The 27,506-nt window shown below is 38.4% G+C and overlaps 1 protein-coding gene across 1 annotated transcript; it reads right to left on the bottom strand.

Moving 5' to 3' along the window:
• Window positions 1-26,725, bottom strand: LOC106979569 (rho GTPase-activating protein 20-like). Its single transcript, XM_027058104.2, has 14 exons — window positions 26,573-26,725; window positions 25,496-25,663; window positions 23,742-23,891; window positions 21,265-21,306; window positions 20,333-20,417; window positions 16,107-16,184; window positions 13,579-13,645; window positions 10,803-10,991; window positions 7,474-7,649; window positions 5,951-6,112; window positions 3,924-4,033; window positions 3,209-3,398; window positions 1,649-1,760; window positions 1-392 (listed from the first exon to the last, which is right to left on the bottom strand). The coding sequence occupies exons 1-14, from the start codon at window positions 26,635-26,637 to the stop codon at window positions 247-249; spliced, it is 1,740 nt and encodes a 579-aa protein (XP_026913905.1). The 5' UTR covers window positions 26,638-26,725; the 3' UTR covers window positions 1-246.
• Between the last annotated feature and the right edge of the window lie 781 nt (window positions 26,726-27,506).

Genomic DNA, 27,506 nt, shown 5'->3' with positions numbered 1-27,506 from the left:
TATACAATGCAAAACAATACAATAAATATATAATATGATGTGGTAGGCATTGAAGATAGAAAAGATATTTTGTGGGAAGCTTACCTCAATAGGGATAAATGGGATCAAGGAAAAGAAAAACTTAAACGGGATAAACTGGGGCCTTGGAAGGGGCTCATTTTTCATTCATTGGAAAAAGAGTTCTTTATATTTCCTATTTTATATGAAATAGAGGAAAAGGAAGGATCAAGTGTCATTATGGAAATTCTAGTCTTCAGTGACTTTGAGAACTGTAGACAGGTGGCTATGTGGATCCATGCCAGATGAAGTCTTGGTATTATCCTGCAGTTGTGCCTTTTTGTAAATCACTATCACTGCCGCTGGCTTGGATTCAAGAGGTTGTTGTGCTGTCACTGATGAAATAAAAAACACACAGTTGTCTTATATAAGTACATTCTCAGACCTGGCACTAGACTCATCGTAATTACTGAAGACATGTATGTTCCTAAAGAAATATAAGAAATATATATAAAATTAAGCAGTCTTATAAAATGGACTGCCGCCAGGTAGCTGTGACTCACTAGGCTCAAAATAATACTAGCTCTGGTCTCAGGGGAACTTCTAGCCCTGTTAATTCCTTATTTACAAATTTATTTTGCATCCATTATCTTACTTAATCTTTAGAACAGTTCTAGGATTTAGACATTATTTTCATACACACTTTACTTATTTATTTTTTAAATATTTATTTTATTTTGGGGAGAGCCAAAGGGGGCAGGGGCAGAGAGAGGGGGACAGAGGATCCGAATTGGGCTCCGTGCTGACAGACTGACAGTAGCGAGCCCAAAGTGGGGCTCGAACTCATGAACCATGAGATCATGACCTGAGCCAAAGTCGGATGCTCAACCGAGTCACCAGGTGCCCCCATCCACATTTTAGAGATGAATAAACTGATACTGAGCTAGTATAATTGGCCAAAGGTAACATAGTTGGTAAACAGGGGCACAGGAATTTATACTTTGGAAAGGCTGTTTAGCATCAAGTCAAGTCCTTTTTTCTCAATGATGCCAGTTATTTCCAACCTGTTTCAAAGAGCACTGGAATCCTGTGGTGCCCCAGCGATCACTGGGCAGAAAAAGGAAAGAGGAGGGAATAAAACAGGCAGTGCTCCGTGCCACTCACTCTGGTTTTGACCAAATCACATCTATTTTATATCTACATATATATTACACATATATATACACATGTATATATGTGTAAAATATATAAATATTTTTATATTTTGTGTATTATAAATATAAATACATAATTATGTATTATACATAACTACATATATAAAAATATAATATATATATACGGGACCCATTTAAAATTTTGTTTGAAAAAATTCCCAAACACTATATCATACCATCATGTCTCCTAATGCTATCATGATCCACAGTAGAAACTTCTTGAAGCCAGAGACCTCATCTTATCCTTTCTTTGGTCTCACAACAAGGTGAGACCTCCCTTGACCTGTGAACCAGACTTCGGAAGAAGGCGCAGATGGAAATCATTGCCCTGGGGATGTGCTCTGGGCTCTAGAACAGCACTGGCTAAGCATCTCCCATGAACCCTGACAACCTTGCTGTCTGTTTCTTACCAAAGCCAATTAAATTATTCACGGTACCTGCAGCATTCTCGCTGTTATCACAGCTCGTTGAGCTCTCTCCCAAGAGGGAAGTGATGTCTTCCCCAAATATCTTGAGGCAGTTTTCAATGAGAAATTGTACAAGAGAAACCTGTAACACAAAAAGACAAAAATGAGGCACTTTTTTTTCATATGGCATAGTTACAAGTCACATTTTGTATGTGAATCTTGGATTCTAACAAAAAATGTGAAAGAATTCTGAGGAAAAATTCAGAGTTGATAAAAATATATAGAAAGCAGAGTTCTCTAAGTAATAACTGTGATACTTTCCAGTATAATTTGGGTACAGATTTTAAAATGCTGTTCAAAAGTGGGCTAAAGTTATAATTTGTGACCTTGTTTAATAGCTAACATTTTGATATCAATGGTTACATCTTGAAAACTAGGATAATTTTCAAAGTATAACCTACCTTATTAAATTTTTCTTTTCAAAAAAATTTGTTTACAGTTTTATTGAGCTGTAACTGACATATATAACATCTTACTAAAATTTATAAAACATAGACAGGGGTGCCTGGGTGGCTCGGTCGGTTAAACGTCTGACTCTTGATTTTGACTCAGGTCATGATCTCATGGTTCAGTTTGTGGGCTTGAGCCCCAGTCAGGCTCTGCACTGCTAGTGAGGAGCCTGCTTGGGATTCTCTCTCTCCCTCTCTCTCTTTGCTCCTGCCTTGCTCTCTTTCTCTCTCTTTCTCTCAAAATAAATAAATAAGCCTTAAAAAAATAAAACAATAAAGCATTGACAAAAACTTATGAAATTCACTTCTTAAATGAAAAAGTATCTTAAACTTAGGAAGCAGTGACTTCTGCGTTTTTTGTGTGTGTGTGTGAAGGAAAACTCATGCAGCTGGAGAGAAAACATGGCTGTCTGTCTAACTGCAGTACTTCCTCATGTATCACCTTGCTTCACGCTCACTTTCTGGGTGAGCTTGGGGAAGAGCTGTGATCTTATTAAGCATGTTGTGGCTCCATTAGGATATTCTGGAATCTTTTACCAGTTTCCTTATGACATAGCAGATGCAAAACAGTAGCCATGTATTTTTCTAAATGAACCACAACTGGCAGAGGAAGGCCGATGTATTTGGAGCCATGGGTGCTCATGTTGCCCAAGCCACCTAAGATGTGCCAGTAATGACCAGAGGAGCTGGATGTGGTCACCATTGTGTGCTGAGGAAACCATGGCTTTGCCCAAGGTTACATGTCCCTCAAGGATTAGGCTAAAAGTTGAACCTTGACTTGTCAAACTCCAAAGCCCAGGCTCTTTTCTGTTGTATCATGGCACTCCTCTCTGGTTTGTTCAGGCAATCTAGTGTTTAGTCTCCTGGATGGGGACAAAGCCACTAAACTGCTCTGAGTTCCCCACTTAACAACACCCCTTGCCATACCCCACCAGAGCAAGACAATGGACCCTGCCACTTCAGGGCAGCATGACAAAAATGTGCACTTTACAAAACTGATCCATCAGAGTTGCTACTGCAAATTTCAGGTTCAAAGTAGGGACTCTACTCAGCAGAGGATAAAAATGAAAGCTCTCATTACCTTTTTTATGAAGTTGCTTTCTAATCCCGAGCTGCAAGAATTAGATGAACAAAGAATGCTTGGGGCTATACACACTGATAAATTGTAAGCTGTCATCTGATTGGATGAGGAATGCTGCTCAATATTGTATAACACTCCAAAAAGGTATTGCAAAAGAACAACATTCACTCTTGGCAGCTGGTCTAACAGCCTAAAGTTAGAAAAATGCACTTTTAAATAAGGCAAGTCATTTCACTTAGGAAGTTGGAAATATAAAGACAGGGAGCAGAGTACTTCATTGTGTATCTAGAACACAACCCACTGTAACGGAGTGCCAGGCATGAACGTATACAATAATGTTTCACTGAATTCAGTTCCTGAACCAGATAAAACTTCTCTGGTTAAATGTTTGACAAACTGAAGTTCGTATCACTGGCAGTTGATGCTGGAGCAGCCCTTTTAGCTCAGTGGATTTTGTCTACCAGTTTCATATATTCAGAAGGTATAACATGGTCAGGGATTCCACATTAATAAGATCAGGAGAAACATAAGAATTCAATAATAGCATTAAGGCATGCCTCTGTTTTTAAGTTGGCCTCCATGGGTGTGAAGAATTGAAACTCTTTGGCATTATTTTAGTGGACAAAGCTATAAACTATAAGCCAATATTTTTCTAATAGTACGTTGGTTGTATTTTTCAGACATGCCCAGAGTAGAGTAATTACTACATCATTACCTCTGGGCTGCAGTTACTTTCTCCTCCTCATTCCCTTGATCAGCAACAGCAAGCCATTTGTCATAGAGATCGGATGAAAATATGCTTCCTGGGATATTTCGAAGAAAATCCTTATGTACATAAAAATAAATAAGTAAATAAATATAATTCTTATAGAAAATATATACTGGAAAACATTTAGTTGAAAAATTGAGTTCAGTCCCCATTCCTTCACAGATACCCAAACTGTGACCCACACAGAGCTCGGTTCTCACTCTCCATTGACTTGCACACACACAAGCAGTGCTTGGATTTTTTCCCAACTAAAACTTAAGAGCATAAAAGCAGAGCCTAGGCTTTGGTAGAAATGAAGATAAAGCTCCCTTCTATCATCTGTAATTTACTCTTTTGTGTACATTTTAACAAACTACTACAAAGTGACAGGTCCAGAGATAGACCATCTTAAATTCTATTTGCTTCTTGTACAGAAATACACATACCCATTTTTGCAAATAGCAAATAGCACAGTGCTAGCTCTTTAGACACAGTGCTAGCTCCTAATTCTAGCAAGAAAAGTACTGAAACAAACAAAAAACCAAAAAACATGTGTGCTCTTGCATACATATCAAGAAAGAACTAAGTCTTCTGACTTGAGGTGTATGTGCTCCTTGGGAGAATGCTACTCTCATACTTGCATCATTTTTCCTTTTCTTAACTGTATAAAAGGAGACAGTCTAATGGCAAACTCATTGTCATCCTTGTGATATAGTCCTTTCTAGTTTAGGCCAACTCTCCAGTTAGTTTGACATGATATTATGAAGGTCGAGGTTGCAAAGCCTGATTCTCCACCAAGATCAGTCAACTTTAGGAAGAAAAAACTTTAGACATGTCTATGAACCATATCCATAAGTGGCCACCCCCTTCCTAGTCTGTGCTTATAACATGGAAATAGGAAAGAATCTACAAACTCTTGGTAGAAAAGCAAAGCAACACTCATCTTACTATTTGCATACCTGGTGTATCATCATTCTTTCCCCTGTTTCTTGATGCCTCTATGTATATTACTGGTATATATTACTATGGCCCCAGTGTAGTTGTGGTAGCTAAGTCATTTCTGGACTATTTCTATTTATCATATGGTCAAACATTAATGGGGGATCAGGAAAGACCAAACGTGACTGAGATTCTAAGATAATTTTAGTAACTTGTTTGTAGTCATTACTACATTAACATATTTTTGTTCAGAGCTGTTAACAAGTGTCAAGATGGATTAAGTTCATTCTCTGTTCTATTATTCCTCTTATAGAAATGTAACTGGATACTTGTGATTTAGCTGTAGCATTTCAAAATTAATCTATTTTTTGTGTAAATCCATTGAATTTTCAGAATTCCAAACTAATTTTGTCTATTGCACCCAGTTTAAAAGTTAGATTTATAAGAAGAGGCATGTGGCAGGAAATGGTTATCATGTAGTTTTAACCTTGGGATGGTGGATAAAACATGACAAATATTAACAAAGGATGCCAAGGATGGTAAAGGTGAAAGGCACAATTGGTAAAGTCGTTCCTATGCTTTTAAAGTACAACACATTAAAAAACATGGGAAAGAGTGATTAAGTGGACAGACATTTTGGTGGCCTCATTGAGCCTTTTTTGATCATAAACTTATTTTCAAATGTTTAATATGAATTTTCTTTTGGAAACTTTGCCTTCATTGTTATGAGGGTGGTGAGAAAGTCATCAAAAGCAGGACATTTGCTTTGGTAAATATTCTGTGTGTGTAAGCGTATATTTTTGAAATTTATTATTATTAGTATTAGTACTTTGCATGGTGTCTTCAGGAGTGAAGGTGGGGAGGGTGGGGTGTGATGAAATATGGGGTTTTTAACTCCTAAAGTAGCTTCTTTAAATTTTGACTTTGTGACGTGTATTTCAGTTTGTCAGATACTTAATCTATTATGCCTATTATGGTTCTTGGGCAATCATGATGAAGGACACCAATAATAGCTTCAGTTACTCATGTGTAGATAATGCTAGAACTTTCCCTACCTTTAAGACAGATGCTACCACAAGAACAGATTCACTGTCCAAGTTCACTTTGTCCCCAGAATTTAGTTTCTCCTTCAGGATTCTGCATGATTTCATATTGGCTGATTTTCTGAAGATGCCTTCTGTGAATGGCCCTTTTTGATTGATAAAGCAAAGCATATCCTATAGAAAGAAATGAAAAGTACATGACATTTCATATCCATAAGTTCAGAACACAAGCTTGCCTCCTTTTTGAAAGAGCTAGGGAATGTGACCGTACCGTGTTTTAGAGCTGGAAGGACTAAAGTAAATTTGGATTTGTTTTTTCAGCGTCTTTAAATATATTGTCTACCCAAAAATACACTTTACAGTCATACACTAAACCATTTTAAACACTTGTTTTAATCAGATTTTTTCCTTTTCAGTGAATTTATACTTTTAAAAAGTTAGTCTCTGTGTCAAGGCCTTTGTAGAATCACCCTTCTCTCTCCTACCCCGCCATTCTTCTTCCATTGTTCCCTTACATACATGCTATTCCCCAAGTGTGGGAATCTCTTTGCCACGCTCATTTTCCATTTGCTTATTCCTCTTTAAGTGACTGTATACTCCATTCCTACTTCTTCTCCTTCTTTCCCTCTTTTAAAATCAGGCTCAAAAACTCTCTCCTCCTTCTCTGATTACATTCCCTTCCCATGAGTCTTTCATTGCCTTTAGTTGTACCTTCATGTCCTCTGTCTGCAGTGTAGAAAGATAATAGGGGCTGGAGCCAGGTAATCCAAAGGATCTGAACTCTATTATGCTACTTATCTGGTGTGTGACCCAGGGCACATACATTTTTACTGAGGCTTTTCTAATTCATTTGTGAGTTGGGATGATGATATTCATAGCTACCCCCTAAATTTGCTGTAATGCAGGGACTGGGGTAGTACCTAGCATGTAAGTAACATCATAAATTTCTTCATATGTAGCATAACATTCCCTACATCTAGTATAGTGCTCAGAGAAACCCTGGATACTCAATAAATGTTAACATTGACAATTCAGTACACCAATTTGAGATAGGACAGGCTGAAGTCTGTGGCTTTCATTTGACATATTCTATTAGTATTAACAGATTCATATTTGCCAGAAGATGAGTCACTATGCTTTGTGAGATATTTTGAGTTGTACGATTGAGTAGACTCAGCTGAAGGAGACTAACATGAGCTCAGGAAGGCAATGAAAAGAGAATGTGAAGATGAGATAGACTCTCAGAGATTCATGCACACAGTCCATATTTTGGCTGGTCTGAACAGGCCTATGTGGGTCTTTGTGGAAACAAGGAGAATGGACAAGAGTTATCTTTTCCTGTTGTATTTGCCTCATGACTTTGCAGTACCTAAATCAGATTTTATTCTTCGAAGTAATAGAAACAAAGCTTCTCAGCCAAATCCAGGAACTGGCTAATTATTTTTCCATTTGGTTGTAGATTTGGATGAGAACACTTGGCCTCTCAGGGCTCCCCCTCCTCAGGAGGGCTAACAAGAGACCAAAATGAGACCTACCAGAATGGGGGAGGGCAGGTGGTCATTATCACACACATCCATGAGGGAAACTCCGAAGAGCTGTGCTGGCTTTGCAGAAGGTGAAGCTGTGCACTGGCTGTCCTGGCAAGCTCTGGGGCCCCACCTAAGGGCCCAGTTTATGAAAGGATTCCTTTTAACTGTCTTCTGGCCTGAACCTAAGGAAGAAATGAGAGTAGTAGTAGTAGAAGTTAATTAACCTTAATTTTTTCCATTTATGTTTTACTGCATGTTCATTGCTATGGCTAGAAGAGGGAAATTGAGTCATTTGTGTAGTATTCTCCACATTCTGAAATTGGCTAATACCATCCTTATGGTGCTACTGTGTTCTTCCCCATATCCAGCAAACTGATAGTTAAAACTGGAGACTTGATCAGACTCAGGGTCAATACTTCTGGTACCATTTACTACTTATTATACTGCATCATGGGGCACTTAGCCTGTAGTTGTTAGTGTCCTCTTGTTAAGTATGATCAGTGGATTCAAGTGTCAGATCCAGTTTTAAAAGCTAAAAAGATTGAGTATTCAAATCAAGCAGAGTTTGGTAATCATCTGCTTTCACAGTAAGTCTTCTCCCAGACTTAGATTTCCTCTTTGGTTTTCTGAATGTTCCACTGTCTCTGATCAAAAGGATCTGCCTTTCATGACACAATCTGCCTGACCCCACTTCTCAGCCAGCCTGAGGCTCCTCTATGCTGAGCCATCTCCATGGATGGCTTTATGCGGGGGCGGGGGGTAGGAGAGGGGGTCCATGGGAAGTAGTCTTTACACGCTGGCTATGTGGGAAGATTATCCAGGTGGCTGTGTTTGTTTGTTTGTTTCTTTCTTTCTTTCAAGTTTATTTTGTGAAAGAGAGAGAAAGAGTGTGTGTATGCAAGTGCATGTGAGCAGGGGGAGCTGCAGGGAGAGGGAAGAGAAAGAACTCCAAGCAGGCTCCACGCTGCCTGCACAGAGCCCAGCTTGGGGCTCGATCTTCCGAACTGTAAGATCATGACCCTGAGCCGAAATCAAGAGTCAGCCACTTAGTCGACTGAGCCACCCAGGCGCCCCCAGGTGGCTGTGTTTTTTGTGACACCCCACCAAGCTACCTGGAGATGGTTTTTAATTATCCAACACTCCCTATCAAAGGCATGCAGAAGAAGAGCTTTACAAAGAAAAGGTGATCAGCAATGGAAAAGCTGAGTTCAAAGTTTCTACTGCTCAGCTATCAATGTTTTCCTTATAAGGTACCTTAACATTTGTTTAAATAATCTGCTTAAATAACTGAGCTCTTTAAAAGTCCAGAGAAAAGTCAAGTTACAACTTGGATAAACAGATGAGCAACATTTCACCAAATACCCTTAAACACCCATCCACTGGCTTCTCTGGGATGTAGTGAGGGCATCACCATGTCCACTTACACGGGTGGCAACACTCACGGTGCTTGATCAGAGAGACCAGATCTAAGAACCAGAAGTGTCCTGGTTCTGCCACTTAGGCAAGTTGCTCAAAAATCTTTAAGCTTCGGGTTGCTGAAATTTAACGTAAATGATGCTACCTACAACTCATTGAACTAAACATAATGTACTACTCAGCACAAGGCTTGGCTCATGGCAGCCTTAATAAAAGTAATTTCCTTGCTGAGAGGGCCTAGGGCAGTCTAGATATCAGTCTCTTCCCCCCAAAGGAGACCTCACTCCCATTCTCGGTTTCATTTTGCAACCTCTAGAAGGTATGCAATCATGAAGGAATGCCACCACTTTGCCTAACTAAGGCTCTCTCTTCCCACCCTGAAGTCCATACCCCTGACATTTTAAAAGGAGTGAAGGAAGAAAGCAAATACATTCTTAAATCTGGAAGGAGATTCCTGTACATCAAAACGTACAAACGTTTGCTTAAGATACAAGTTAATATATAAATTGAGTTGTTGTATGCAACCTGGTTTCCCTACTCTTACCCTAGTTTTATTTTTTGGAAAACTATCCAAATATATTCCATTATTGAGCTTTAATTAAGAATGCTTTTAAGAAGAGTGTCGTATCCCTTAATACAAAGCCATAAATCTGGCTACTCCATGAGTATATACAGAAAGCAAATACATGGGGAGTCTGAGTGGCTAAGCATCTGACTCTTGATTTTGGCTCAGGTCATTTCATGGTTCATGGGACTGAACTCCATGTGGGGTTCTGCACTGACAGCGTGGAGCCTGCTTGTGATTCTCTCTTCCCCTTTCCCCTTGCCCCTCCCCCATTCATGTCACTCTCTGTCTCTCTCTTTCTCTCTCTCTCAAAATAAACAAACATTTAAAAACAAAAAAGCAAGTATATCTGAAGTCCTATACTTTCTCAAAGACATTTTTGGGCTTAGCTGGACCTTTTGTAATGTACATTATTTGGTGTTAGAGTTCATGTTGCCTCTGTGACTAATAAAAATATATGCTATAGACATGAAAAATATGGGAATGATTAAACAAGCTAACTCGATAGAAATCTATCCTTTCTCAAACAGTACTGGCAAGATTTGGGTTAGCACTTCCTAATGATCGAGTTAGAGTATGAATATTAAAAAATAAAATTTTTGAAACTTTGAGGTTATAGAATAATGATAATAACAATAAAAATACTTCCTTTTTTGACCCCAGTGCTTCTCAGGTTAATATCACATTTTCATCAGAGAATGAAATATCAATGAGAGAATATTGGCATGGTAGGGAAAAATAGTAAGACAGAAGATTAAAAAGCCCTAACCATAAAGATCATCTAGTTCCAGTCTTGACATGGGTCTGAAACAGACATGGCAAGTGGGGGTAGAATGAAGAGTTCAGTTCTAACTAGAACCCAAGGCCACTTCAGCCTAAGCCCAGAATAAATGCAATTCAATTCTGTAACTCTTTACTCCACTGAAGTTCTTCTGTTCCAGGTGTGTTTAAGCCACATAGACTAGACATCACACCCACTGTGATGGCCTGAGATACTAGACAAAACCCTGGAATAGGGAAAACATGTTTCTAGACCATAAAAATCTTGTGCTCTAAGAAGCCACACAGATGTGTACACACACAATACTATGTGGAAAGTGCTCTGGGGATACAGAGAAAAGAGTAAGGGTCTACCTAGAAGAATTAAAACAAACGGCCTTCCGAGAAGTGAGTCAGGTCTTGATTTCAGACCTTTTGGAGTTTCTCTAAGCCTGATTCTGGGTGGGTATTGGGTTCTTGCCTATACTGTCCCTCCCCACCCCCACACGGAGAATAAGCTCTGTGTCATGAATTTGTGTTCAAGAGTGGAGATATGAGCTAAAAGAAGGCACTTGAAGGAAGGGAAGGGGCTCACCTCTCCCTTGCTGGTTCTGCACTGGGTGCCTGGGCTTCAGGATGAACTGGCCTTGCATCTCTGGGAACCCCTCCTTTGGAAGGAGGGGCTCCTGGAGGGTGGAAGGAGAGATGGAGGCCTCTGGTCCCTGTGGCAGCAGTGGAGTAGATGGAAGATGGCTCATTTTAATTCCATAGGGATGTTCATGTCCTAAATGGAGAAAAGTCTAAATGTAAATTCAGGCTGGTGCTGATGGCTGTCATCAAACCTACCTTAACATGAGTGTATGCATCACATTGGTATATGCTGCTATTCTCCTGGGGATTCCTCTCCCATATACCCATATACCCATATACCCTCTTATGGGGGACACGCTGCAGAAATCAGGTGCTCAAGGAGAAGATTTTAAAAAGAGAAAAGAAAAGTTAAATCATGTTCCTTTGCTTGGAATACATAGATTCATCAGTGCATTGCTCTGCACAATGTTGGCTTTTGCTGTTTCCATCTGAGAATATTTAAGGCCTTCTAGTTTCTCCCTTGACACTAACTAGATCTGTACACCTTAGGCAAACTACTTGACCCCTCTGAGTCTTACACTCATCCTTTGAAATGCTTACCCACAAACTTATAAGGAAATGAGTAAATATATTAATAAAAATTGGTGATTAATATTTTTTGAACAATTGAACATAGTATTTAAAATTTTTTTTTAACATTTATTCATTTCCTGAGAAAGAGAGAGAGAGAGAGAGAGAGAGAGAAAGAGAGTATGAGCGGGGGAGGGGTAGAGAGAGAGGGAGACACAGAATCCAAAGCAGGCTCCAGGCTCTGAGCTGTCAGCACAGAGCCCGACGCGGGGCTCGAACTCATAAACCACGAGATCATGACCTGAGCTGAAGTCTGACACTTAATCCACTGAGCTACCCAGGTGCCCCAGTTGGCCACAGTATTAAGACTTGCAATGGTCACTATTCTCTCACACATGATATCAGTCAAACAGATTTTTCATTTCCTTTTGTCAGTTCTAGAGCCAGAGCTACTCAAGGGTGATGGGATGGGATGGGTGGCCTTTATGCTTTGTGCTTCCCTCCCACTGCCACCCTCCCTACCAGGGCTGTCCTGCAAGCAAGGATCAGAGGGAAGGCTGTACTGTGTTGGAAACTCAGCAGCAAAGTGCAAAATGGTGTTTACAAAGTGGAAAACCACACCCCAAATCATGAACAGTTGCCTGCCAAGTGATTTGTTTTGCTCTTTCATGTTTTAAATTGTTTCCTCTCCATAGAACTTTCAAAAGACCCTGTGCTGTGATACAGATTTCAGTTTTTAAGAATAGAATGAAAGTTCTCTTTCTGTCATTTCTGATTTATTATTGTATGTAACTTGGGGAGCTTTTGCTGCTCCTTTTCATCTGGCACAGATGAAACATCAATGCTCGGTTCACGAGAACCACAGTGACTTCCCTCCTTTAAGGCAAAAGAAGCTTCTATGACAGCAGTACAACCAAATCACCAAGATAGCCAGGAGTTAATCCGCAATTGAGAATTGAGAGCATGTTAAGAAAGACGTTTCAAATGCTGCTAAAGGATCATCATGAATGACAGGCTCTTCGGATTCCTTAGAGCTGCCTTCATGCGTGAAGCTGTTCCAAGTCTCAAAAGTTATCATCTACATTGTTTTATCTAAATCAATGCACTTTATTAAGATAAATATATTTAAGTATTTAATTTTTTCCCCTTTTATTGCTGAACGACTTTTGCAAGATGTCAACGTTAACACAAAAACATTAAATGGTGGAGTCAGCTATGTGGTTGGTGATTCTCTGAGAATATATGTTTCATAGAAAAAATTTGTTTGTTTAGATTTCCAGGTCAGTTGAAGATATTCTTTAGATCACTTGAAAAAGAGTAATAGCCTCACAGGACTATTAAAAGGATAAAAAATGCATATAAGAGGGAATGCTCTAAGATTTCAAGCAGAAATCATTGTCACTATTACTATACATTACTGTACTTCAAGGTCTGCTACAGATCCTGTCTTCTTGTTTTAATTTTTCTATTTCTGGTAAACACTGAATAAATTTGCTAATCCAAAGATTTTTTTTTCCTTTTCTTTTTTTCTTTTTTAGATCACTCATGCTAATCACTATTTTAGGAGAGGTGCAATGTGTTTATCAACAACCTTAAGAACCATGCTGGAAAAAACTTGAGAAACAGCAAAGTACAGGTGGTTTAGTCAGTGAAGACTGGACGAGTTTAAATGTGATTATCTCATTTTCTTTATTATGCTGAAAAACTTATGGGCACAGGACAAGTGTTTGGTACATATTTATACCTGGATTCAGAGACATGACTGGATTTTAGAGGACTCTCAAAATAGAGGCTACTTAGTAGTTAGGAAATGGAATTCAAGACTGAAATATGAAAAATAAATGTATGGGAAAAAGAAATTCCAATCCATTTTGATTTCATACCTAAGTAAGTGGGTAAATAAGTGAGTAAATAAAAAATAAACAAAAACTTTCAATACATGTCTATTTGTCAGGTAAAAAAACGATAGAGAAGAAAAATTTACATTTCTCTCCCCAACTAGACCATAAGCTGCTGAATGAAGACATGTTATCAGTGCCTGCTAAAGAGTAAGTGCCCAGGAATTATTTGATAAATGTATGAGTGAATACTGCATGTGATTTTCACTTTTAAGGGTATTTAAGCTAAAGACAGAACAATCATTACCTTGAGACTTAGAGTTACAATTCTGAACCTACTCAATCCCATCTTAGATTGTCCCTGACACTTACCAATTAGTGGTTGTGGGGCTTCTCCTTTGCCAGAACTGACCCACAGCTGATAGTCTTTCTCAGAGCCCTTGGAAACAAAAAGATTATGCATCACAACAAATCTTTCACAGTACTTGAAGAACACATTTTCTTAGCATTTCTATGTTTTGAAAAAGAAAGAATTAGGGCCAGTATAAATGCTATTTGGTCTATGGAGGTAGCTGCAATTTTTGAGTTAACAACACTTGTTAACTTGTTCCCCTCACAGCCTCCAGTAGACCTTCTCAGATTCTTGTCATTTCTTGATAAAGGCTGGAGAACCACAGTACAATCCAGCCCTCACTTTGTGGGTGGCCCTTGGCATAAGAAACCACAGTTGTGCCCCTTCACCAAGGAGGAAAAGTCTAATCTCAGAAGTCCTGCCTTCTGCTGTCTCTAGACTCCTTGGATAATGTTGGCTTTTGCCTCCAAATGTCCCTGCGCAGACAAGCATATTGTCCAGAGAGCCACACACCCTGCCATGATGATTCCTGAGCAAAGTAACTTGAAAGGCCATAATAGCTCAACAGCCCTGAGCAGACAAATGCCCAAGAAGCTTTGAGGAGATAGGAAGTGAAGTCAAGCCCCACTACAGGGAGAGAAGGGACAAGAACTCTAACCTAGAGAACAAATCAGATGCAGAAAACAATTACTCTGTGAAGAATTATTGCCCAATAATATTGGAAATCCCACTTGAAACTAACAAGTCTAAATTATAAAGATTGCTGAACTATTTTAAAGAGTCTTCTAGGAGGATAAAGTAAAATATGTTTGAAATGGAGTTGTTGATGATAGGTACTATGCTTGTCTTTGACTTCTGATTAAAAATCATGGCCTTGCCTTGAGGAGGGTCAGAGGTATGGAAAGAATCACAAGCACACACACATACACACACACACGCACACAGCTAAATCAGCTCAAAATTGTATTGCAAATAGGAAGTAAGAGCTAATAAGAATCTTTTCTCTTAAGGTGGGGTTCAGAAACACTCTGTTGGAATCCCTTAAATCAGACATACATAAGACAAATAACCCCAGTTCTTCATTAAAATGGAAATTGTTGTCTAGTGAGATGGGTCACTTCAAGCAAAGGAAAATCATAAACATGAAATAAAATGAACAATATCATTAATCAGTCTTCCCAACTTCATCTCTAAAACCACTCACTCTCTTTCCAAGATTTAATTCTTATGCAGGGTGTATATATCATACAGAGATGTGTATGATATACAATCATAAGCATTGTTAGAAATCAATGTAGAGATGTGTTTTACTCACTACATATCAATTCAATTTTATTTCAAATGTATTATTAAATTTTGTTTTTACAGAAATAATTGAGTTCTTATGCCAAATTCTGGTTGCCCTGAATTTTTAAGGGCCTTTATTATACCATTGGTTCAGATAGAATTTCAATACAAATCTTGTAATTATGTCATGTCACAATAACAAGACACTTTCACATTTACAGAGGATTTTATATAAGAAGCTGTGCTTTATAAGTGCTCCCTCAGTTTTGTCAACCTGACTGTCACCCTCTCTTTTCCCTTACAAAGCATCCCCTCAAATATACCCTGGGGTGCCTGGGTGACTCAGTCGGTTAAGCATCCCACTTCAACTTAGGTCATGATCTTGTGGTTTATGAGTTCCAGCCCATGTCGAGCTCTGTGCTGACAGCTCAGAGCCTGGAGCCTGCTTCAGAGTCTGTGTCTCCCTCTCTCTGCCCTTCCCCTGCTCATGTTCTCTCTCTCTCTCTCTCTCTCTCTCTCTCTCTCTCTCAAAAATAAACATTACAAAAATTAAAAAATATATATGTACCCATTTCTTTCATCAAAAAAAAAAAATCAGCAACTCATACTAGCCCCATCAAAACGTAAGGAGCTGAAACAAAACTGGATGAAAGTGATGTGTACACAGATGCCCCCAGATCCATGGTCTCAGTCAGAACTTGTCTTCTTTACCAGTTCCGAAGGGGCATTAGCAGTCTCATCCTTAGGACCTATATCAAGGGGATGTAGCTTCTAGCCATGTGATCTTCATGTCAACATTTACAGCAAAACATGTAATTTAAGACTCATTAAACTGAGATTGAGTCCTTGGGTGATGACCAGGGTAAATAGTGATGGGGAGGAATCAGGAAAGATGACACAGAAAGAAGAGTCCACTAGAGAAGGAAATATTTAGAAATTTTGAAATATTTTACTGTCTATGTATAGAATGTCTACAGTGAACTGCATGTTGTTATTAGCACTCTAAAATTATAGCCCAATTTTTTGCTCTGATTTTGAATTTGCACAAAATTGAAAATGGAAATACCAGAAGAGCGCCCATGTATATAGCTTCACTGCCTTCAATTTCTCAATTTGGGGTGGGGGGCAAAATATGGCTATGATATCTTTAATAATCAGCTGCTTTATAATGGGAGATGCACAACACACACTCACATACACACACACAAATCTCAAAGGTCAAGGTTGGTTTTTAACTAAAAATAGTTTGCAGGCAACTTACAGTTATTCCTAGCATTGGTAGTGACATGTTGATAATGTCATTCGCTGTGTCTGAATTTGCCACTGTTACAGTTACGGACTATAGAAAAGAAATAAAGAAAAATTGCTATAAATTGAAAAAAATTGAAACCATGTGACTAATTATTGTCAAATTATTACCCATATTCTAAAGGCAAAGCTTGCTTTCAGGTAATGACAAAATAAAGCACATGAAGAGCATACACTCTTAATTATGTTTTCATTTCTTTATATAACATGAAGCTAGTGGGAAGCAGTAAAACATATATTTCTCTTAACGGATTTGTGGCACACAAAATACAGCAGCTTAAGCAACAAAACAAACAAACAAAAGACTGAGAATCCCAAGAAGATGCATGGGCTGATCCTCAGCTCCATAAAGCTAGTTCCAAAATGGAGCAGAGTGGATAGTTTAAAAAAGAGGAGCTGGATGTTTTTCTCTCTTCCTGAGTTGTGTTTTTATATAGTATGGCTTTATTCATTTGCAATTACACACTCAGTTTCATTAAAATCAGAATAAGAACTAGCTATAAAAGACATTTTTAAAAAATTACTATTTGGTCAGTACTTTCTTTGTGTCAGGCATCATAGTTACTAAGGTTTTCATTGTTGAAATCTGTTGAGACAAATAAAACCAAGGAGTCTAGGAGATGAGATTGAAAAGTTTAGAAATTTACATTCCATTCCCAACTCTGCCAGTGAGTGGGTTATTATTTATAATAGCTCTCTACCATACCTTACATTGAGAAACTGCTCTACAAAACTAGGAAAACAGTTTACAGAAAATTACCTGAAAGGGATTAATGGGATGCTGAGATATTATCTATAAGACTATCTGAATTCCAAAAGACATTTTAAAATAAGACAATATGAGGGGCGCCTGGCTGGCTCAGTTGGTTAGGCGGCCAACTTCCGATCAGGTCATGATCTCATGGTTCATGGGTTCGAGCCCTGCATCGGGCTCTGTGCTGACAGCTTGGAGCCTGGAGACTGCTTCGGAATCTGTGATTCCCCCTCTCTCTCTGTCCCCTTCCCCAGCTCATGCTCTGTCTCTCAAAAAAATAAATAAATAAATAAATAAATAAATAAATAAATGTTAAAAAAATTCTTTTTAAAATAAGACAATATGTAACCAATAAGACAATATATAATATTATTAGGCAATGAGGCCTATGTCCTTTGATAAAGAGTGCTTAAAGAAGGCAAACAGCACAAGTGGACACTCATAGGCCTTAAAAATACTAAGAACAGAGTTAAAAGAAACCCTTTCATAATTCATTACTTGGTCTTTCATTGTATTTTTCTTCTTATGAATGGAATGCAATTATTTGATATGTCAGATGGCCATGAAAGTTGATAATCAGACTTTTATAAACAAAAGCATTCATTGATTTCAAACTACCTGTAGCTTTAAGGAGTATAAAAAAATGTTTAGAACCCAGCAGCAGAGATCAGAGCACTCAAAGTCAGGGATGTAAGGGGCTTCCTATGCTAAATTATCTAGGAGGATTCAAAAGTCTGACTGGGTCTTAGCTTGAGATTTAATTAGAAGTAATGGTTCTGCTATTTTTTAAGATGTCTGAAAACCTTTCAATACAACTTAACAAGTCTCCCATGAAATCTTTTTAATGTAAAAAAAAAAAAAAAGATCTCTTGAAATGCTAATATCACTCCTTAATTTATTTGGTCTGCCAGATAATGGTTTTCAAGGCATAAGGAACACACTGTGTTCAAAATAGTAATTCCAAGGATGTATGTAAATTTTCCTGCATGTCATATGTTCTCCAAAACACAAATTTCAGTAGATAGAGCTCTTTATGAACAAATAACTTTTAAAGAAATAAACTGTTTTTTGAAATTATTTAAAAGAAAGGGAAATGTTGCCTTCTTTTCTCATATGAAAAACCAGGAAAATGTGATCAATTCTCAAGAGCTAAAGCCAACTCTGAGGTGATCTAGATATTCAGACTGTTAGGCAAAAACAGCAATTACAATAATGCTCAATGATACAAATGAAAATATGCTCATAATACACAAAAAGGGATGCATCTTAGCATAGAAATTGAATATATTTAAAAATAGAAATTTTTTTATCTGAAAAATATATTAAAGAAAAAATTTACTGGCTAGGGAACATCGTATAATGGGGACGACAAATGGCAGTCAGTGATTTTGGAAAATAGATAATAGAAATTATCCAGTCTGAGGAAGAAAAGGGGAAGGAAAGATTGAAAAAAATTAAGAGTCTGAGGGACCTGTGAACAGTATGAAAGGGTCTAATACACATATAATTGAAATCTCGGAAGAAGAGAAGAAAGAAAATGGGGAAGAAAATATTTGAGGTAATAATGACTAAAGAAAGACAAGTTTATAAATTCAAGAAGTTCAGAATATGCCAAATAGGACAGATTCAAGAAAACCATGCTTTGATACTTCGTAGCCACACTACGAAAAACCAAAAATAAAGAGAAAATCTTGAAAGTGGATAAAGAAAAATGACAAATCACCTTCAGAGGATTGGTGTTTGAATGACCCCAGACTACTCATCAGAAAGCACAGAAACGAAAAGAGAGTGCAAAACCTTGAAAGGGCTGAAAGGAAACAATTTGCAAACAATTTGTATCCCCAAATCCATCTCTCAAGAGTAAAGGTGAAATAAAGCCATTTCCAGATAAAAGAAGGAAATCTGCCTACACCACATCTGCACAACAAGAAATGCTGAGGATCGTTTCTCTAGGATGAAATGAAACTGTGTTAGGGGGAAACTTGGATCTTAGGAATGAATGAAGACCATTAGAAATGTTTCTTTTGTGTAAATTATACATAAGTTGATTTTTAAAAAATTTCAAAGTAATTTTCCATGAAGCATTCTGAGTGTAACCCACTCCCACAGTTGAAATCAAAGCGGGCAGAGACGAGAATGTGCTCTGCTGTGTCTCTGCTCTCCTCTCCATTCAGTGCATCTGTCTGGTGCTTGGAAACAGATCAAAATATTTGCATGGCCTTTCCTTTGGCCAGGAAGTAACTGTCTTCAACTACGTCTTTTTCCACCTTCAAATACTATTTTGTGTGATCTCGAGCTACTGTAAAGTGTTACAGAAAAAAAAGTGTCATTTAAAAATACCCAAAAATATCATTGTAAATGTCTTCGCTACTGCACTACAATTTCAGAAATCAAACTTTATACAAATAACTGGGGCAATTGGTGATTTTTTTTTTTCTCCAGTAGCATAAAAAAAGTGAGATAGAAATCTGCTGATCCCTTAAAAGTGTCATCCCTCTGAGCTCAAGTCAATCCTGATATTCCTTGGAACGAAAGACCTTTCAAAGCTCCCCTGCATTTGACATAACGACTGAATGTAATACCTGACTCTTGAGTGGATCCTGTACTAGAAAGGAGACGTTATCAAGGTCAACTGACAAAATGGGAACACTAATGGCGTGGTAACGCATTATACCAATGTTACATTTACTAAAGGTGATAACTACAGGGTGGTAATAGAAGAGAATACCCTTATTCTTAGGAAATACTTAGGTTTAAGGATAAAGGGCCATGGTGTTTGTATGAGCCTCAAAAATAAGTGTATACATACACATAATAGAGACAGAGAAAGAAAAGAAATGGTAAAGCAAATGGAGTAAAGTGTTACTGATAGGTGAATCCAGGTAAAGAGTACAGGGGGTGTTTTTTGTACTATTTTTATTTTTGCAACTTTTCTGTAAGTTTACAATTATACCAAATAAAACATCATGGGGAAAAAAGAACTGTGGAAACAATCCAAACCATTCTGTACATAAGTAATGACCATTGGAACAAAATGTTTTAATTCTAGTAAGATATACCTGCGTGTGAAAATCACTTTACTAGAAGCCACTGTAATTGCTATTAGAAGGATTCAGAGAAATATTATGGGCATTTAACATGCAATATTTTTCCGTGCTTATGCACTGTAGCTAGCATGGATTCCTCTTGCTTCATATTACCTAAGATTCACTTTTTATGTATACAAAGACATACGTGTAGACAGGGAAATCCATTTTCCCACATGGCACTTTTTTAAATACTCTCTCTTCCTCTCTTTTCTTTTCTCCTTTCTACCTCATTTTTTTTTCCTTCCCTCCCTCCCTATCTACCCCTCCATCTCCATCTCTTTCATTCTGTCTGAATCAGGAACTTGGAATTTAATTTTTAGTCTTAAAAACACTTACACCGCCACAGTTCTCGATGTCTCCAGTGAAGATTTGGAGGGGAATGCTTTTTGGCTGGTCCTTCTCTTTGGCTAGATTGATGTACCTAATCAAATTCAATAATAACCCAAATTGAGTAGGATGAATTAGCTATTAGCTTACTTTCAAATCAATCTATGTTGCTAATATTTTCAACATACTGTGTCATTTTTTAAAAGCATGTAGGGGCACCTGGGTGGCTCAGTTGGTTAAGCATCCGACTCTTGATTTTGGCTCAGGTCATGATCTCATGGTTTATGAGATCAAGCCCTGCATTGGGCTCTGTGCTGACAGCATGGAACCTGCTCAGGGGATGCTCTCTCTCCCTCCCTCTTGGCCCCTCCCCACTCACTGTCTCTCTCTCTCTCTTTCTCAAAATAAATAAACATTAAAAAAAAAGCATATAAATAAATAGCCAAATCAAATTATGGGCTGGAAGAAAACATGCAAAAATATTTCAGGAAAATGAGACATGACTCAGAAAACAACAGATCGCTGTCATGATGTGAGATCTGAGCAGCAGATCCAATGGTCAAAGCTTTCCTACCTAGACTGGAGGGCCCAGCCCCTTCCTGGGCTCCAGGGCAGGAATTAGCAGTTGCTTTGACAATCAGTGAGTAATCTGCACTTAAGGAAATGTATGTTTTGAGAATAACGCTAGCTCCAATCATTAGGTTGGAAAGAAGGGGAAGATGAGAGTGATAACCAGAACTTCATCAAAAATAAGCAAAATATACATAGAAATGAGAGCACATTATCTGCAGTGGCAGCCAGGGTAAATCTAAATAAGAAATTATTTGGAATAGTCTAATAATACTAAGGAGAAGGAGAAGAGTTTGAGGGCATGATTTTGAAGAAATTTGCATTCTTTTATCATGGGTTAAAGATTTAAAATATGTATACTGACAAAATACCTTTGAAGAAAAGAGCACCATTTTTCCTTTAGTTCGGAAGACCTGCAATTTAAGAAATGGGAATAAAAATCAAACTCAAACTATTAAGATCACCATTCAGACAAAAATAGCAGCAGCCAGTTATTATTGATGTGGTTGCATGTGTAAGTTGTACTCTCCTCACAGTCGAGCTTTTGATGGACCCTGCTCATTTATGAGCAGTATTACAATAATGGGAAATAGATCCTAAAGGGGAAGAAAGGTTGGTTTCTAATCTAAACGCTTAATTGTAACTATGTGATGCAAGCTATGCGATCATGGGTGTGTTGCTTAACCACTCTGAGTTTCAGTTTCCAGAACTGGAAAAAGTTAATTTTACCTCAGAGTGTTCCTGCCCCTGCAAGTGCTATTCAAATATAAAGAAACATTATCATTCAAATTAAATCGTACTTAAGAAATTTGGCATTTGGATGGAACTATCTTGGCCTAGAAATAAGAATATCTTTTTAGGAAAAAACACCCATAATATTTTATTTCTTTATACATATTAGCATATTGTAATATGTTAAATTAGTTCCTAGAAAACTTATTCTTCATTACTATGATCCTCTGAGCAAAATCAGTCCATCTACGGCTAAATTACTAAAGGTTATTTTCTGTGCTAAAGTTTCCCTAGGATTTAGTAGCAAAAAAATGCGAATGTTTTAAACCCCATTCATATGTGGACTTATCACTTACTAGCATTTTTTTTTTTTATTGTGGTAAATTACACATAACATTGAACATTAGTGACCTTTAGTACCTTCTCACTATTGTGCAACCATCATGACTGACTAGTTCTGGAACATTTTAATCACCCAAAAGCAAACCCAGTGTCCATTAAGTAGTCGCTCTCCATTTCCCACTGTCTCCAGCTCTTATGCCACATTTTGTTTATTTGCTGATACACACTTGGGTTGTTTCCTTTTTTTTTTTTTTTTTTTGCTTATTATCGACAATGCTGCTATGAACGTTTGTGTATCAATTTTTGTATGAACATGTTTTTAATTGCTCTTGGGTATATATCTGGAAGTGGCATTGCTGGGTCATATGATAATTCTGTTTAACTTATTGAGGAACCATCAAACTATCCACAGTGGCTGCCACATTTTATACTCCTACCAGCAACACTGCTCCCCACTCCCTCCATCACCATTTTCAAGACCTGTTTCATCAGAAAAATGGAACACCCATTTAGCATCCCAACCTGCATGGACATAGCTTCTAAATATGTATGCCAATCTGCAGAACAGTAATAATAACAAGTAACAAAAGCACTAGGTGCCAGGCATTCTTATAAATGCCTTATATATATTTATACAGCTTTTTAACTAACCTAACGTGCAAACCTGGCTTCCGCATTTTCTCTCTCATTAGGAAAAAAAAGTTTCTTGGAAATTCCCTAATCAAAGACTTTACATATTATCAACTGAAACTATTTCCTTCCATTTGCAACATGGAGAGGCCATTAAGCAATAGGAACTGATAATCTTTTCAGAAATATGTCATGGAAAAGAAGACATGCAGAGATGATATACATCCACATTTCTTCCCAGTAAGTTTTGAAAATTTTTCATTATGTCAACAGCTGCATTATGGAATTTAATAAATTAACAACTTGTAAACATTTTCGTTGTCTCATCTTTATGATGACACGTGAGATTTTGGTGGAGATTGTGGCGAGGAGAAGAAAGAAGGGTGATGTGTTCATGTGATGAACACTCATTGTGTAAAGCAAGAATGAGACTTGGGGTGTGGTTGTTTCAAACAACAGATGTAAATGTTGCATGACCCCTGTAAAACCAGGAATGTCTCTCGGGATGCCACATTCCCCATCCTCATGTCAGCCTGAAAATGTGTCTTGCACAACTAATCCCTACTCCATGAAATCAAACTTTTGCTTTAGACTGTCACCTCTCTATAGATACCAGCTAAGATAATCTGTACACGGCAATTCAGGCAATCTCATATTCGATGGCATAATTAATTTATTTGTAGTAATTACATCTTATTTTTAAATGGATTAACTTGGGAATATAAAAGCAATTTTTCAAATTTAACTGGACTATTTAATAGTACTTGCTCAAGAGAAACATTCCTGTGATTTACAAACACAGAGAACTCCCTGGGAATTAGGGGGCAGGATATTGGAGTGAGGCCCTAGAACCACACTCTCTTGATTCTCTTTCCACATACCCAGAACACCCAACTCCTCAAGTGGCTCCTAGAGCCCACTTGAAAGACCACTGATCAAAACCAAAGGAAGTGACTCCAGTAGTCCCCACTCTATGTTATCTTATTCCTTACATTTGCACATAAAAACCTTTTTGGAGAAAGTACAAGGCAAACAAGTGTCATTGATGGAGGTTCAAAAGTGAGTCACTGGCTTGATATACAATCAGGTTAAAATGTTTTCCTTTCTAACCCATGTAAATACAAGACCAAGCTGTAAGTCTTACCTGAAGGTGGCCACAAAGTTCACCGTGGGCCAGCCCAAGATGAAGGACCTCTCAGCATTGATACTGGTATCTCCCACTTTGTCCGTACAGTTGGTTATCCACATGGTGCTCAGTGGTATTTGATTTTTTATCTTAAAGGTGTTTTTATAACTAGAAAGAAAGATACCCACACAAGACGTCTGTTAGTTTGTTTCATAAATGTGATGGGGGCAGCTGTGCTTGTGAGACACCAGGGCTCGTTGCTCCAGGGCACGGTGTGCCTCCTTCATCTCTACTACCCTCTGTGCACAGCCCAGCAAATGGTTACATGGGCTTTTACGAAGCGTGTGTTGAGCAAAGTCTGGCCTAGGAAGACCCTCAAAACACTTTCCCTAGCCATTTTTCTGAATGTTGAGTATTAAGTAGAGAGTATGTATTTTAAAGTACTTAAAGAAAACCCTTAATTCATTTATTATTGTTAGATTTGTGACTTATTATTACATATAATTTTATGGTTATTGTTACAGTTAATTATTCGTTTATGTCTTGCTTACTTCAAAAAGTATTTGAGGGCTGAACAAAAATACACAATACATTATTTTTTTTTTTTTTGAGAGAGAGAGAGAGAGAGAGAGAGAGTGCACAAACACAAGTGGGGCAGAAGGAGAGGGAAAGAGAGAATCTTAAGGAGGCTCCATGCCCAGCACAGAGCCTGGCTCAGGGTTTGATCTCATGACTGTGAGATCATGACCTGAGCTGAAATCAAGAGTCGGATGCTTAACCAACGGGGCCACTGAGGCGTCCCAGATAAAAATAGTTATACAGTTTTTTCCTACAAGAGACAAACCAAAAACAAAACATAAGCTTGCATCAGAAATATTTAAAAGTTATTTTCAACCTTAAATAAAAATATATACTGTCAGGGTGCCTGGGTGGCTCAGATGGTTAAGTGCCAGACTTTGGCTCAGGCCATGATCTTGCAGTTCGTGACTTCGAGCCCTGCATTGGGCTCTCTACTGTCATCACAGAGCCTGCATAGGATCCTCTGTCCCCTTCTCTCACTCTGCCCCTCCCCTGCTTGCTCTCTCTTTCTCTCTCACACATGCACACACGCACACACACACGCACCCACACACATGCATGTACTCTCTCTCTCTCTCTCAAAAAATAAATAAAAACATTAAACAAAAAATCTTTTGGGATAATATTTCTACCCTTTGCCATGGCCTGTGTAGACCCTGTGTGACTGGATCCCTGAATACATCTGATCTCATGCTCCATACTTTAGGCTCCAGTCAAATCCACCTTCCCTGAGCCTCTCCCCCCAAGGGACCAGGTGGCACCCACTTAGGCCCGCTTAGTCCCATCATCCTAGAAGTTTCAGTCATCTTGTCTAGGAATGTGACTGCTTCTCATCTAATCTAGTTTAAATGCTGCCATCTTGGAGAGGCCCTCCTAGACAGCCCCTCACTAATACCTTCCCACCTTCTCCACGTGGCACCCTTCTGCCGGAAGCACTAATCACAATCTATACATCCCCCCCTCTTATTTTTATCATTTATCTGTAGGTCCCAGGCAAGAGAGACACCACCTGTCACGTTCTCAACTGTCTTCTCTACAGGGGCACAGTACAAAACAAGACTTCCATAATTGAATGAATGAAGGATCAAAACACTTGCAAAAACAAAAGAAAAACATAATGTTTTCTTACAGTAAAGGCTAATGGAAATGTAACTTTATGATAATCAGAAAGGTGTATAGCATAGTATACATACTCCGTATTAGACATCAGCAACAAATCATTGAACAGGAAGAGGTGCCGTTTCTGCCTCCTCCAGCCTTGCTTGAGTTCAACAGGGCCATGGATAAGCAGGGTATGGGTGGCACCCTCAGATGATGTAGTGTTTTCGCTGTGGGCGTCCATGTCAACAGAAGAGCTTTCCCTGCAAATACATCAAACACCATGGCGCAGCTAGTTACTGAGTCAAATACATACAATATAGTTTTATGCTAAATGTCAGGGTTCACACAACACTAAAAATTAGTCTCAACCTCCAAAGCAAGACTCCAGAGCTCAAACTCAGGAATCACCAAGTTATAGGAAGCTATCAAAAGAGATAAGATCACTTGGGGAGTTGATACAGATGGAGACAGTTTCAAGGACAAAGCCCTTGGGGCATGCCAACTTTTAGAGGTGGGGAGGAGAAAGCCACAGAGCTAATCACGAGCTGTTATTTGGGAGGGGAGAACCAAGAGGCCAAAGGTAGAGAGTTTTTTGGTAGACCACTACCAAAAAACAAGACAATTTGTGGCCTAATATAAAACAAAATGATGTTTGTGAAGAATTAAGTACAACTTGGCTTCATGTTAACATAAAATGTAGATAACTGAAGATCCTGGAAAATTGACCCCAGTCTTATCTTAATCAACATTCAAACTTTGGGGGAAATTCTCAAACACCAGCAAAAATCACGGAAACATCAAAAAGTTTCTAAACATAAGAGTTTAGCTACTACTTGGCTGAGCTATGACTCTGACAGGACTTTCTGGTCATCATGGGTAAAACAGCTAAATTGTACAGAACACAAAAATTCTTTCATAAATAGGATAGATTATTTCACAGACCAGAAAATTTTCTCTCATGGAGCCAAGAAAGTGTCTTCCCCCCAGAATGTAAAGCTGCCTCCCTTCTGCTCAGCAGCACTGAATCTTATGAACATGAGTAGCTTTTCATGAAATCAGTGCTGAAGTTACGAATTAGTCCATATGCGTTAGAAGAAACAAAAGAGCACAACACTTCCAGTTACTGTCAGTCTGTTTTGATGATCAAAAATAGTATATTAAAAGACTACCTTATAAGGTGAAGCCTTGAATGGCCACCTAAAAGTTCAGCATGCTTTCTGATTGACGTGAACATCCATTTTTCTTCAGTTCTTGGCACTGAAAATCGAAGTGAGTCTACAGCACGTGGCGGAGTACTGTAAAATGCTTGAAGCCTGAGGATTCCACAGTAGTCAAGATCACTGCCATTATGATGTCACGGTTCTAAGGCTTAGGTCATAACTGACAAACTGACACACTTGTTTCCCTGATTTGGCCTCTACCTTTTGATTTTTTATTTTGAGCTAACTGTGGATTCATATCCGGCTGTAAGAAATAATACAGAGAGATTGCATCAGTTTTTTACTCATTTCCCCCTAATGGTAATATCTCTCTAAACTATAGTACAGTATCATAACTAGGATATTAACATTGATACAATCAAGATACAGAACACTTCCATCACCATAAGGGTCCTTCGTGTCACCTTTTTACGGCCACACAGACTTCCTTCCATGCCCACCACCTCTTTAATCCCTGGAAATCACAAATCCGTTCTCCATTTCTGTAACTGTGCCAGTCCAAGAATGTTATAAAAATGGGGATCATATAGTGTGTAACATTTTTAGATTTGCTTCCTTCCATTCAACGTAATTGGAGATTCATCCAGATGGCTGGAGGCATAGTTCATTTCTTTGTGTCTCTTAGTAGTATGCCATGATATGGATGTATCACAGTTTGCTTAGCCAATTGGTGAAGGAGTTCTGGATCGTTTCCAGGTTTTGGCTATCATTAATTCAGCTGCTTCACTAGGACAACGGGGTACTCAAGGGCACAGCTAAGGTCTGCAGGGCACAGGGTAAGCATCCCACGTCACGACTGGTATTACAACTGGTTGCTGGAGTCAGAGCTATAGCAAACCTCCACCTGCCATGAGACCCCTCCCCAGCTGCTGGGGGCTGCTCA

Source organism: Acinonyx jubatus, chromosome B1 (genome assembly GCF_027475565.1).
Source record: "Acinonyx jubatus isolate Ajub_Pintada_27869175 chromosome B1, VMU_Ajub_asm_v1.0, whole genome shotgun sequence".
Lineage (NCBI taxonomy): Eukaryota > Metazoa > Chordata > Mammalia > Carnivora > Felidae > Acinonyx > Acinonyx jubatus.
This window is presented reverse-complemented; position numbering and strand designations above follow the sequence as displayed.